Below are 13544 nucleotides of genomic sequence, written 5' to 3' on the forward strand. Positions count from 1 at the left end.
AAAGGGAGCCTGTGCCTCCCGCCCCATCGCTCCCTCCCGGCCAGGGTGGGACCAGAGCCGCTGCATCCAGCTCTTCCGGAAGCCGTGTGGGGACACAGCGGGCAGAGGCAGGGGAGGCTGCAGGGGAGGGTGCCAGGGGACGGACAGGTGGCTCCCTCGTGTCCAAGTGGGAGGAGCCGCGTGCGTCTCCCCGGGGCCCGCCCGCCGCCTCGGTCTCGCCGCGGCTCCGCCGGCAGCGCAGCCGCACAGAAGCACACCGACACGCACAAAGCTCCAGCTACACCGTTTAGTTTCCCTTGAAAAGTGACTGAAAAGAAACACAACTCTGGAAAAACAGGGCTGACACGGCATTCTGCGAGTTGCCTAACTGACCTTTACATGGCACGGTAATAATGCCCATCGAGGGTATACGTGTGGCAGAGGCTCGATTCCATGCATACAGGTTTAATAACTGCAAAAGAACAACAAAGCGAAAAGAATAAACAAAACCCAAACGCTCGCTGCGATACACGGAGTCCCCTTTGCATTGCACTTCAGAGGGCCCAGCGGCCCCGGGGCCGGCGCACCGCTCTGCTCTCCGCGTGGCCGTGGCCGTGGCTGTGGCATCAGGCGGAGGCGGGAGACACCGGCAGATCTTCCTCGCGGCCACAGAGACCGACGTCTCAGCGGGCGGCCCGTCTCCTGGGACGTCACTTCCGGCCTGAGCGCAGAGAACCTTCTACGGTTTGCATAAACAACAGCGGAGAGTAAACGAGATTATCTGGAATAAATGCAAGGAACTTATTTTATAGTGGCAGATTCGATCGCTATGGAGACGGATATCTGGGGGTAAAAAGTGGGGATTCGCTGTACAGGATGCTGGAAGGCACAGAGCTACCCCCCGAGTTCAGTTTTTGCGCTTCGTTTCCTTGTGATTCCCTTGTTCCACCGAGCACCAGAGGGTTCCAGACGCCGCGCAGGCGGGGCCTGCTCCGGACCGGGTTCGGCGTCTGGAGAGAAAAAACCTCAGTCCACTGGGGGATAAAAACGGGGAAGGCTTCGACAAAGTGCAGTTCTAAGTGGACGTTTAAATGAACAAACGAAGAGGAAAGAAAGAGTGAATAATGCTGTTTGTTCCGATGCTGCGGCCTCGGCGGAGGGGCGGGCGCTGCCCGCGGTCGGGGCACGGACAGTCCGGTCCCCCCGGCCCCCGGCGGCGAGGGCGGCGGCTAAGGCGGCAGTGTCAGCTCCGGGCGGGCGCCCCGCTCCCCGCGGCAGCACGGAGACCGGGTCCTCATCGCTGAAAAAATAGACTCTGGAGGGGACCCTGCGCGTCCGCGTGGCCGTGGCCGTGGCCGTGAGCTGGATGGCTTCGCCGGGCGGCCCGGCTCCTGGGTCCTCGATGCGTCGCATGGTGGTGGGGCTTTAAAAGTGAGTCGTTAAAAAACGTGGTGATTTTTCTTTTTCTTTTTTTCTGAATGTCAAGTCTCCTTATTGGTTTTAAATAGCTTATAACAAAAGTGTGAATGTTGGGGTGTCCCAGCAAGCGGAGGCCGCGGCCCGGCGGCCGGTCCGGCTGCGGGCCCAGCTTGCGCCTGAACGTTGTGGCCAGTAGAAAATTTGCTCTGGATTCCAAAAGGATGTGGTTGCAAACACTTGCTTGGTTGTAGGCACAGTAAGACGTTGTGCTATCTGGGCTGGGAGGAGGGCGGCCCCCCGGACCCCTCCACGCAGGGCCCGCGGCGTGGGACCGCCCGCCCTCCCCGCTGGGTCCGAATGGACGGGACGGCCCGCTAGGGCTCCAGCTCGGCGGTGCTCTCGCTGCCGGCGGCGTCGGGGCGGGGCCGCGGCCACAGCTGCTCCTGCAGCTCCTTCACCACCTTCTCCAGGTGCTCCCGGGCCTCGCGCTCCCGCAGCAGGTCTGCCCGCAGCTGCTCGCGGTCGGCCTCCGCGTGCTGCAGCTTCACCTGCAGGTCCTCGATCTGCAAGGGAACCGGCGTCAGCCCCGCGGCCCGGCCGTCACCGGGCCGGGAGCCTCCGGGTGCCGGCCACACCAGCCGGCCACCGCCAGGCACGCGGGGCCCCAGGAGGGCTCTCAACGCCGCGGCCGGCGAGAGGCTGCCCAGCCCGCTGCCCGCCGCAATGCCCACAGCGCAGGACACCGGCCCGCCCCCCGTGGCCCCGGCCGCCCCCGCGCACCTGGGCCGAGTACTTGGCGCGCAGGCGGCCGGCCTCGCAGCCCTTGTCGCACACCCGGACCTGCCGCGCCTGCTCCAGCTCCCGCTTGAGGCGCAGCCGCGCCTCGTTGGCCTCCTTCATCTTCTTCTCGTTCTCGGCACGGAGGCGCTCGATCTCCTTCCGCAGGTTGCGCTTGGCCTCCGTGGCCTCCCGCAGCTTCTCCTTCTTGGCCACACGCAGGAACTCCAGCTCCTGGGGAGGCGCGGGTCAGCCTGCCGCCCCGCGGCCCCGCCCGCCCGCCCCCTAACCCACAGCACCCCACAGACACACACAGACATGCACACAGACACGTGTGCACGCACACACACACACAGATACATACATGCATGCACAGACACAAATGCATATAGACACGCACACACATAGAAACATGGACGTGTGCATAAACACAAACATGCACACACACACGCCTGCCTGCCCTCCCGGCACCTGTGATCCAGGAGGTGCCACCCCGGGGTCACACCCTCTCTGCCTCACACCCTCCTGTCTCCCTCACCCTGGCGGGTCCCCACAAGGTCCCGCGGCCTAGGCTCTCACCCCCCGCGTACCAGGGCTCCGCTCTCACCAGCACCCTGAGCCTGGGGTCTGGCCCGGAGGCTCCTGCACCAGAAGCCGCTGGGGGCCCGGGCCGCCTCCTCCCGAGCCCCCTCTGCCGGGTGCCAGCCCCGGGCTTCCGTGCAGCCAGGGGTTCCCAGCGCCAGCGGCAGGCGCACTGAGCCAGATGGAGGCAACCCTTCCCGGCTGCTCCGGCCGGTCACCAGGGACCCTGCAAACACGCTGTCAACATGCCCGTGGGACGTCACTGGACCAGGCTGGGCCGGAGGGCGCTGGGGAGGGGGCAGCGGAGCGCAGAGCCCGATGCCTGAACTCCACGCAGAGCGGCGCCTGCCTCCGGCTCTCAGACCGAGACCGCAGGGCTGTGTGCTGGCAGCCCACGTGCGAAGCTGTCCCCGAGCTGCCAGACGCCAGCGGAGGTGCGAATTCACCAGAGCTGGTGTGAAGGCCCCGCCCGCCGCCCAGGCGCTGGGAACACTCTGCTCGCAGCCTGCCGCTCCTCAGAGCAGCAGCCGGCAGGCCGGGGACCGAGCCTGGGACCGCGCCTGGGGGGCTGCTGAGCTCCGGACCCACAGGCGGTCCTGCCGCGTCTGCCCCGCTCAGGGGGCGAGGGTGGTCCTGCCTGTGCCTGGCACCTCCGCGCTGAGCCGCGCAGACACCGTGTGGGCCCGGCGGCACCCCCTTCTAGAACCTGAGGCTCAGGAAAGGCCCCGAAGCCTGTCCCACAGACGCGGCCGAGCCCTCTGTCCCAGGCGGCAGCTGCCTCACCTGGTGCAGGCTGCGCTTGGCCTGCAGGGCGGCGCTCAGCTTCTCCTCCTGCTTGACGCGCATCTTGACGACCTCGTGCAGGAACTTCTCCTTGGCCTCCTTGGTGTCCAGGCCGCCCTCCAGCGCTTGGCGCAGGTGCTCCAGCTCCGCCTCCAGCCCCCCGCTCGGGGGGTCCGTGGGGGCCGCAGTGTCGGGGGCCGAGGGCGGGGCGGGCGGAGCGTGCACCCCTGGGGAGCTCAGGTCCTTGGCCGAGCTGGATGAGGTAAAGGACGGCGAGGAGAGCGAGGACAGGGAGGAGGTGACTGTGGATGAGAAGCGGGTGCAGGTTACCAGGGAGCTCGCACCCCCTCCCTGGCAGGGTTGGCCGAGAGGGAGGGCTGGCCGAGGGGATGGGCTGGCCAAGGGGGGTGGGCTGGCCGGAGGGGGATGGGCTGACCGAAGGGGGCAGGGCTGGCCGAGGGGCTTCCACGTACACTCCTCTCTGCTCTCCACCTCCACCTCGGCCTCCGAGTCCTTGTCCTCCTCCGGGGCGGCCGTGGGTGGCTGCGCCTCCGGGGCCCCGGGCGTGTCGGCCGCCAGCTTGCGCTTCCGCGGCTGGATGCAGGAGGCGTGGGGCTCGGGCGCCCGGGAGACGATGGTGGCACATGGCGGGCTGCTCACGACCTTCTGCTGGGCCGGCGGCGCCAGGGCCACGTTGGGGGCCACACCGGTCTCGAAGCTCTTGTAGGAGTAAAAGCTGCAGGCACGGGGCGGGCACTGTAAGGCTGGCCCAGCCCCTCCCCCACCCCCGCCGCGGGCCAGCAGCCAGTGCTGAGCACGGAGTGCGAGGGAGACACCAGCAGGGCCTCGGGAGCTGCCGCCACCCTGACCCACAGAGTTCCGGACAAGCTCTCCCTGACCCCATCACAGTGGCCAGGCAGCTGGGCCTGGGCATCGGGAGGCCTACAGTCACCACACGCCATGACAGACGCCCAGGGCAATGCCAGGCGGCCTGGTGGGCGGCTCAGTGGTTGGCGTGTCGGCCTGTGGACCGAAGGGCATGTGCCTCGGTTGCAGGTTCCGTCCCCGGCCCCAGTCGGGCGTGTGCAGGAAGGAGACTAACAATCGCCCCGGGACCGGTTTGGCTCAGTGGTAGAGCGTCGGTCTGCGGACTGAAAGGTCCCAGGTTCGATTCTGGTCAAGGGCATGTGCCTTGGTTGCGGGCACATCTCCAGTGGGGGATGTGCAAGAGGCAGCTGGTCGATGTTTCTCTCTCATTGGCGTTTCTAACTCTGTCCCTCTCAATTCCTCTCTGTGTAAAATCAATAAAATATATATTAAAAAAAAAAAAAATCGCAATGTCTCACGTGGATGTGTGCCCCTCCCCCCCCACCGCAAAACTCAGTGGGGAAATACCCTCAGGTGAGGACTAACAAAAAGCAAGTAACAACGAAAACACAGGAGGCGGGTTCCACTGCCCCAGCCACGCAGGCTCGGGTCGCGGCAGCGGGGCTGCGGGAGCTGACCAGCGATCGGAGGCTGCAGAGTCCTGGTGCCCAGGCCTGCGGGGCCCCTGGCCGCGGAGCAGGCCTTACCTGTCCCGGATCAGGGCTGGGAGGTGTGGGGGGAGCTCCTTGTCACTGGCAGAGACCGCAGGGGACCAGGGTCGGAAGGCGGAGAGGCGCTGGCGAGGGTGAGCACAGCCCAGGCTCTGAGGGGAGGGAGAGGCTCCGTCAGAGGCCAGTGAGCTGCACTGGTGGTCCCACCCCCAGCCCCGCCCCATCCCATCCCCATCCCCAGGCCCCGCCCCCAGCCTGCCCCGCCCACAGGCCCCGCCCCCGCCGGACCTTGCTGGAGGAGCTGGCCAGGGTCCGCAGCCAGCTGGACTGCTTGTCCTTCTCCGAAGACGCGGGGTGCTGGGAGGGAGCGTCGTCTGTTTTTCTGATGGAGACGGGGGGCTCAGAGGAGACCTGTGAGCGACACACGTTGCCGTTGGCATTGGGGCGCCCACGCCCGGGTGGCCCCCCAGCGCCGGACACCTGCCCTGGGACCAGCCCGCACTGCGCTCAGGTGGGAGCCCCCGCCGCCGGCCACGCACCGAGCGGTCCTCGGGGGACGGCCGCACACCGCCCCGTGGCCACGGCCGGCAGGAGCCAGGCCGCCCAGGCCGCCCAGAGCGGCCCACGCCCGGCCCGTGGCCTCTGTCCGGCCGCCCAAAGCTTCCCCGGGTGTCACCGGCTCCCCAGAGCTCTGGGTTTCACCAGAGAACTGATGTCAAACACTGCTCTGGCCTGGAGTGTGAGTGTGAGTGTGTGAGTGTGAGTGTGTGACTGTGTGTGTGTGTGTGTGTGTGTGTGACTGTGAGTGTGACTGTGTGTGTGTATGTGACTGTGTGAGTGTGACTGTGTGTGTGTGTGACTGTGTGTGTGACTGAGTGTGACTGTGTGTGTGACTGAGTGTGACTGTGAGTGTGACTGTGAGTGTGTGTGACTGTGTGTGTGACTGGGTGTGACTGTGAGCGTATGTGAGTGTGTGTGTGACTGTGTGTGTGAGTGTGACTGTGTGTGACTGAGCGTATGTGAGTGTGTGTGTGTGTGTGTGTGTGTGTGTGTGTGTGTGACTGTGTGAGTGTGAGTGTGACTGTGTGTGTGTGTGTGTGTGTGTGTGTGTGTGGAGGGGGGGAGTGGCCCGTGGCCAGGGACCCCCGCGCTCACACCAGGCGCACTGGCATCCAGAGCACAGGCCTCCCAGCCAGGACTCTGGGCGACGGGAACCCACCCCCGAGGGGCCAGGGGCCTGCGCGTCCAGGAGACCCCGTGGGCGCCCAGGCCCACGGAGTGAGCGAGCAGTGCGTGTGCGTGCGTGTGTGTGTGTGTGCGTGTGCGTGTGCGTGTGCCAGGCGCCCGCACCCCGCTGCGGGCAGCCATTCGTCCTCAGCCCTCTCCCTCAGGGGACAGGGAGCCCTCACTCTGATCTCACTCCAGGAAGCAGGCAGCCCCCGCCCAGGAGGACAGTGACCCCCACCCGTGGGGCCAGGAGGGGGGCCAGGCGGCACGGGCAGCCCTGATGGGACAAGCACCGGGAGACCCCCTGGGTGCTGCCCTTTAGGGGAGACGCCCCCACGAGGGTGCCCATGGGCGACCTCTGCCTGCACTGGCGGTGCCCGCCACCTGGCACAGACGGGGGCGGAGGGGGCGGTCACAGGGCGAGGGCGGGGCTTCCTGTCTGAGCGGACGGTGGCGGAGGAAAGCCACAGGCGCCGATTCCGAGAACCTCAGGGAGGGAGCCGGTGTCAGACGGCTCCGCTCGCCACACCCACCCGCTCGCGGCCACACCCTCCCACGCGCCCATCAGCCCGGCCTGGCCCCGGGCAGGGTGTGCGGGGGCGCCCGCACCCTCAGGGTTTGGGCACTTCCTGTTCAGGGCAGTGTGTGGACTCTGGGCACGCAGACCACCACCCAGGGACGCCCAGGGCCTCCGCACCGGGTGCTGGGGCCGGGGCCTCAGGCGGGACCTGGCGCTGGGCGAGGGGCAGGCCGGGCGGGAGGCCGATAGCGCCTGGTCCCCACGGACACACCGCTCTGCCTGCAGGAGGCACGCCGGCCCGAGCGCCTGCCTGCCTGCCCTGCCGCGGGCCAGGCCCGGAAACCAAACAGGGCTCTGCCGCCTGGGGCCGGAAGGGCAGGGGGAGGGGAGGGGGCTGGCACCAGGCCCGGTGAGGTCACAGGGGCCCCTGGGGGCTGACAGGGCGGCAGCGGGAGCCGCGGAGGGAGGAATCCCGGGGAGGCAGCGCCCCAGGGCCGGCACCTGCCAGGTCCGCCTCCGCACCGGGAAGTGAGCGAGCTGGCCCAGAGGAAGCCCCGTGCGCACACGGCCCAGAGTACACCGAGGGCGGTGCCCGCAGCCCTGCGACCGCCACGCACGCCTGAGCGCAGGCCCACACGCCTGGTCAGCTCCCTCTTCTCACCACGAGGCCATGGGCAGGCCGGGCCGCACAGGGAGGCGGTGTCGGTGCTGGAGGAGGACAGGCTGGGCCCCCACCGCCGCCCCCAGGGAGAGGGCCCCCACATGCCTGCCTGGGTGAAGCTCACAGAGCGGGGTGTACCACCCAAAGCATGTGCTACCCTGGGAGCACCCTGCCTGCACCTCCATCACCCCCATTCCTGTTCCTGACCCACCACCGTCCCCATCACCCCTCTGCAGGCCGGCGCCCCGACCACTGAGCCAGACCGGCCAGGGCTAAAGCCAAAAACTTCCACGCCGCAAAGCACACGGACACGAGGGTGGAGACAGGCCAGCCGAGCGGAAGGAGGGGGTCTCAGGTCAGAGTCTCACAGGGGCCGGTCCAGCATACAGACAGGAAGCAACTGAGACACACACACACACACACACACACACACACACACACGGCTGAGAAAGGGGTCAAGAACGAACAAACGTTTCTTCTAACAAGACACACGCGTGGCCGACAAGCACGTGAAGAGACGCAGCATCGCCGGTCACCAGGGAAACGAGTGTCAAACTCAGCCGGGCCCGCCCCCAGCAGGCCGCGCCCACGCCCACACCCACGCCATGGGAACAGCGGTGCCCGGAAGCCTGGCAGCACGGAGCTGCCCTGTGGGGACATGCTGGCCGCGTGGCCCGCGACCCCGCTCCGTGGTCACACGCCGGGAGCTGGCGGGAGGGACCGGAGGACCGTGCAGCCGGAGGGAGCTCTCAGCTCTGACGTCCGCGCGGGGAGCCAGCCCCCACGCGCCGGGTCCCCAAGTGAAACACAGCAGCCCCCGTGGCCCGGCAACGCCACCCCTGGCACAGACTGCAGACTGTGGGAAACACGTCCACACACACGTGTACATGTGTGCTCACAGCGATCCAACACGGGACCGCTGGTGTACGGCGGCGGTCTGTCCACACGCGTGTGCGGCCCACGTCGGGAGGGAGGCTCGGACTCGCGCTGTCACGGGAGGAACCGGCACAGAGGCCTCGGCGCGGCTCCACCCACGGGAAGGCCCTGAACAGGAAGTGGGTGCCGTGCCGGGCGCCGGGCGGGAGAGCTCGGGAGCCGGGCTTTTCGGTGAAGAAAGGCCCTGATCGGGAGGCGATGGCGCTGAGACGGGAACCCTGGCCTGCTCTCAGGCAGGGCGAGTTTTACGTAAACAGTCTCAGTAAAGCCGTTATTTAAAAATCCACGTTAAAAAGTGAATAGGCTGCTGGGTGAGAACCAGAAGCCGAGGTCAGTGGTTTCCGACTCCGAGTCGCCCAGCAGCGCCGAGCAAACAGCCGTGGCCGCGGTGCCAGGCACGTCCGACCCCGACACGCAGGCTCCCCGCGCCAACCCCGAGGCCCACGTGGCCGCACCAAAGGTCAGGCTCACCCGGAACCTCAGGAGCAGCGGGCAGAACAGCGGGCAGGGGGGTCAGGCCTCACGGGGCTGCCCGGCCTGAGCGGTGCCCGCGAGGACGCAGTGCCGGGCGGCCGGCCGGGGGCTCGGAGATGGGGCGTGGGCTCCGGGAGGCTCTGCACCCCAGGTTGGCCCCGGGCAAGGTCCCGGGGGGGAGGGCAGGAGCACGCACAGGCGGGGGCTCTGGAGAGCGGCCAGCCCGGCTCTCACCTGGCACCGGCCCCAGGTGGACAGATGGCCATCGCACCAGCAATGGGCCAGGGCACGTCCGGCCTCCACTGGACCGGCCCTCCAGTCACCGGACGGGCTTCTGTGCTCCGCCCTCCCCACGGCCCCGCCCTCCGGCCTCCCGACCCGGTCCCCGGTCCCCTCGCAGCGGCCTGGCCGCACGGCTTCTCGCAGCCCAGGAGACGGGGGAAGGAGCGTTCCAGAAAGAAACAGTTCTCGAGGCAACTGTGCAAGCTCAGTGGAAAATGAAATAAAGACGGGAACGGAGGGGGAGGGACTCTGGGGCAGGGAGGCTGCTCTGGGGAGGCAGGAGCCGGTCCTCCAGGGACACCGCCGGCCACGGGCAGGCCGTGCACAGGGCCGGACTGTGAAGCCTGAGGCACTCTGGGGTCTGGAGGAGAAAGGAAGCGTCCGGAGCAGCCGCCCCCAGAGCACGCACCCCTTCCCAGGAGCAGAGGCCGTGAGCGTGTGGACAGACGCCCCGAGCTCGAGGCCGGGAGCAGGCAGGCCCCAATGGGCCCCATCGCCCACCGCCGCCCCTCTGCCGGCTCTCCCGCTGCCCCGCCCAGCACCGTGGGGGGAGGCCAGGAGGCGCTGTCCTGAGGGTGTGGGGTGCTCTGTGGGCGGCGTCCCTGCGGGGCCCTCACTCCGGGGGACCCACACCGCCCGGGACCCGCGCCCGGACCCCCGGAAGTCTCCGGGCTGGAAACTGGAGCTATTTTTACCCGCACATCAGCGCCGCCCACGTGAGGGGCCGGTTTCAGATTCTGCTTCGCTGAAATTAACCTATTTTCTGGTGATTGTGGCAGAGGAGCAGATTGAATCTGAGACAACCCCACACTGCACAGTGACGTGGGAGCGCGATTTTAAAGTCACTTTGATAAAAAAAAAAAAAAAAACGCCGTGCAAGTCTTTCTCCGCTGGCCCCCTCTCCGAGGACACCCCGCTGGCCCCCGGGCCCTCCGCACTGCCCCCAGGCTCCAGGCAGGGCCGCCGGGCGGCAGCTCCGAGCCCCGTGGTCGGCACACGGGGACACCCACCAGCCCCCGTCTGTCCCCACACCAAGGAGCCCTCGGATGTGGGGTGCCTGTGCCTGGGGACCCCCCCAGCAGCCTCGGGAGGTGGGCCGGGGGCCACGGAGCCTTCCCGTGAGCCCTCCCCGCCCCTCCTCCTGACCCGGGGCCTCCCAGCCACAAACCCGCTCTCAGAGCCGAGAGCCGGGCAGAGGGAGGGGGTGGGCGGAACCGTCCTTTCCTTTCAGGCTTCGAACAGCCCACCACACCCAGGACAGCGATGCGGTTTGAAACCCCGTGTGCCTGGGGGCGGGGAGCCAAAGGGTCTTTCCCCAGTGCTGGGAGGGGAGCGGGCGGGCTGTGGCCGGGCTCCTGGGAGGAGGATGGAGGCGGCCTTACCAAAGGCTTCCCAGCCCGCCCCCCGCCCTCACCCCGAAAGCCCCCCGGGGGGCCCTGCCCTCAACAAGCCTTGGACACCAAGGGCCCAGACCCAGAACCGCCAGGCGGACCAGAACCGCCAGGCGGACCCAGAACCGCCCGGCGGACCCAGAACTGCTGGGTGGACCCAGAACCGCCCGGCGGACCCGAACCGCCGGGCGGACCAGAACCACCGGGCGGACCCAGAACCGCCGGGCTGACCAGAACCGCCGGGTGGACCAGAACCGCCGGGTGGACCAGAACCACCGGGTGGACCAGAACCACCAGGCGTGGGGCCGGCCAGGCCCGGCCCGGCCCCCGCCTGGCGGGCGGGCGCTCTCTGACACTGGGTTGGGAGCAGCACAAACACACAGTGGCCGCCTGCGTCCACCGCCCCCCCCGGGGCCCAGACCCTCCCGTGTCCTCGGCCCGCTCCCTCGCCCCCATCTGCAGCAGGAGGTGCTGGGCCCTCCGACGCCCCCTCCCCCGACTCACAGCGGCACCGGCCACGTTTGGGCACACAAAGACCTCCGTGCATGTCCATGTGCATGCATGCATGTGTCGCATGTGCACACATGTAAGAACACATGGTGTGTCATCTGTCGGAGGTCAGTGTGCGGTGTGAGGCCGGCCCCAAGGCCCTCACTGAGGCTCCACAGAGCTAAGGGCGCAGAAACCCGTTTGGCCACACTCCCACCAGGCTGGCAGGGGGCTCGGCGCCGGGACGGTCCTGTGTAGGCGACGCCCGCCTCCCCCGCCTGGTCACTCGGTACCGGGCAGTGCAGGTGCTGGCCGAGGGCTTACCGGGCCCCGGGTGCGTCCACACGCCTGTGACTGCCACGGTCAGGGCCGGGACCTGGCTCCCCTCCCAGCGAGAGGAGGGTGCCGTGTCTGCACCGGGACACCTGGTCCGACAGGAGCTGTCCGGCCACGCGCCTGGCGCCATCTCCCCCTCGGCTGCGGGGGAGCAGCTGCCCGCGCTGGCAGCGCCTGCCAAGCCTCCAGCAGAGAGCGCGTCCCACCCTCTCCGCACAAAGGCTCGCTCACGCCCTGCGCTCAACGGCGCAGTCACACGGAGACGGGGCTGGGAGCCCAGCAGGGAGGGGAGGCGGCAGCTGGGGTCCCAGCGGTGGCAGAGGGGCTCCCCGCCCGGCCGGGCCCGCAGCTGGATGTGGGCAGGAAAACAGCCGTCCTCAGTTGGGGTGGGGGGTGGGGTTTGGGGAGGGGTCCAGGGACGGAGACCTCCAAACCCAGAATTAAGTCCCATCCGCCACCCTGGGTCTCCCCATAATCCAGGTCCCGAGGACCCTGCCCTGCCGCCCCCCCACCCCCAAGCCAGGCAGCAGCGCAGAGCTGACCGGTCACAGGAACTCGCTGAGAAGAGCCTCCCGTGGGAGCACCCCACGGCCGGACCCCCCCTCAGTGCTAACCTCGCAGGCAATTCACCCGCAAAACCACAAAGGGGGCTCCAGAAAGGCCGGGGCGGAGGAGGTACCTTCTTTAAAACAGCCCCAGGGCCCCCAGAAGGCAGGGTGCAGCCCACCCCACCCCTCAGGGAGGCCCCCAGGTGAGGTGGGCTCCGGTGGGGGCATTGCCAGCTCCGGCTCCGCTCTGGCCGGGCACCGACCACCTGCCCACGTTGGAAGGCCCGCTTCTCTCCGGATCAGAGACTTTCATGTCCAGACCGACGCTTCCCGCTTTCAGACCTACGGTGCACACACACACACACACACACCCGGAACCACCTGGCAGAGGGGTCTGCACAGCCCGGCCCGAGAGGGACTGAGCGCTCCCCAGAGGCAGGAGGGGGAAAGGGCCCTAGCTGGGCCCCACCCCACACATCACTTTAGAACCCAGGGCTGCTTTGAGGGAGCAACTGCCCCCGGGTCCCGGCTCTGCTGGTGCCGCGCTGGGAGGCCGGGGCGGGGTGTGTCGGGCAGGGCGGGCGGGCGGCCAGGGAGCAGCTAGTGACCCCCCTTCCCACTCCGCCGGGAGTGCGTCGGGGACTGAGGCGTGAGCCAGAAACAGCGCGTGGACAGAGCCCAACGTGCCCCGCGGACCGCGGCCGAAGGCGCTCACACCTGCGTGCGAAGGGGCATCACACACACGGGGACCGACAGCTAAGCAAAGGCCAAGTCCCACCTTCTGTGCGTGCGACCCCTTAAACAGCGTGACACCGCACCCGCCGGGCAGGGAGGGCGCAGGGCTGACCGGGCCGGGGCCGTGATGCCGGCGACCCCTCTGCAGGCCGTCCGCGTGGGTCCCACGAGCCCACGGAGCCCAGAGCGGGCCTCGGAGCAGGAGCCGGCCCGGCGTCCAGCGCCCAGAGCGCCCAGAGCGGGCCTCGGAGCAGGAGCCGGCCCGGCGCCCAGCGCCCAGAGCCGGCCTCGGAGCAGGAGCCGGCCCGGCGCCCAGCGCCCAGCGCGCCCAGAGCGGGCCTCAGAGCAGGAGCCGGCCCAGCGCCCAGAGCGGCCTCGGAGCAGGAGCCGGCCCGGCGCCCAGCGCGCCCAGAGCCGGCCTCGGAGCAGGAGCCGGCCCGGCACCCAGCGCCCAGAGCAGGCCTCGGAGCAGGAGCCGGCCCGGCGCCCAGAGCGCCCAGAGCGGGCCTCGGAGCAGGAGCCGGCCCGGCACCCAGCGCCCAGAGCAGGCCTCGGAGCAGGAGCCGGCCCGGCGCCCAGCGCGCCCAGAGCCGGCCTCGGAGCAGGAGCCGGCCCGGCACCCAGCGCCCAGAGCCGGCCTCGGAGCAGGAGCCGGCCCGGCGCCCAGCGCCCAGAGCCGGCCTCGGAGCAGGAGCCGGCCCGGCGCCCAGCACCCAGCGCGCCCAGAGCGGGCCTCGGAGCAGGAGCCGGCCCAGCGCCCAGAGCCGGCCTCGGAGCAGGAGCCGGCCCGGCGCCCAGCGCCCAGCGCGCCCAGAGCGGGCCTCAGAGCAGGAGCCGGCCCAGCGCCCAGAGCGGCCTCGGAGCAGG

The 13544-nt window shown here is 69.0% G+C and overlaps 1 protein-coding gene across 2 annotated transcripts in view; it reads right to left on the reverse strand.

Moving 5' to 3' along the window:
- Positions 1-271: 271 nt before the first annotated feature.
- SKI (SKI proto-oncogene) overlaps positions 272-13544 on the reverse strand; it is a 47981-nt gene continuing 34708 nt past the window's right edge. The window contains exons 2-7 of one of the 2 annotated variants that reach the window (XM_084875779.1): positions 5367-5489; positions 5115-5230; positions 4014-4276; positions 3541-3842; positions 2239-2409; positions 272-1961 (exon numbers count right to left, since the gene is read on the reverse strand). In XM_084875779.1, coding sequence (XP_084731905.1) covers positions 1773-1961; positions 2239-2409; positions 3541-3842; positions 4014-4276; positions 5115-5230; positions 5367-5489 — 1164 coding nt within the window. In that variant the 3' untranslated portion in view covers positions 272-1772. Of the gene's footprint in view, positions 1962-2178; positions 2410-3540; positions 3843-4013; positions 4277-5114; positions 5231-5366; positions 5490-13544 lie in introns of both variants that reach the window. The other variant, XM_084875778.1, reaches the window with a different exon arrangement.

This window comes from Pipistrellus hanaki, assembly GCF_964339955.1.
Source record: "Pipistrellus hanaki genome assembly, chromosome: 2".
NCBI classification, from domain to species: Eukaryota; Metazoa; Chordata; class Mammalia; order Chiroptera; family Vespertilionidae; genus Pipistrellus; species Pipistrellus hanaki.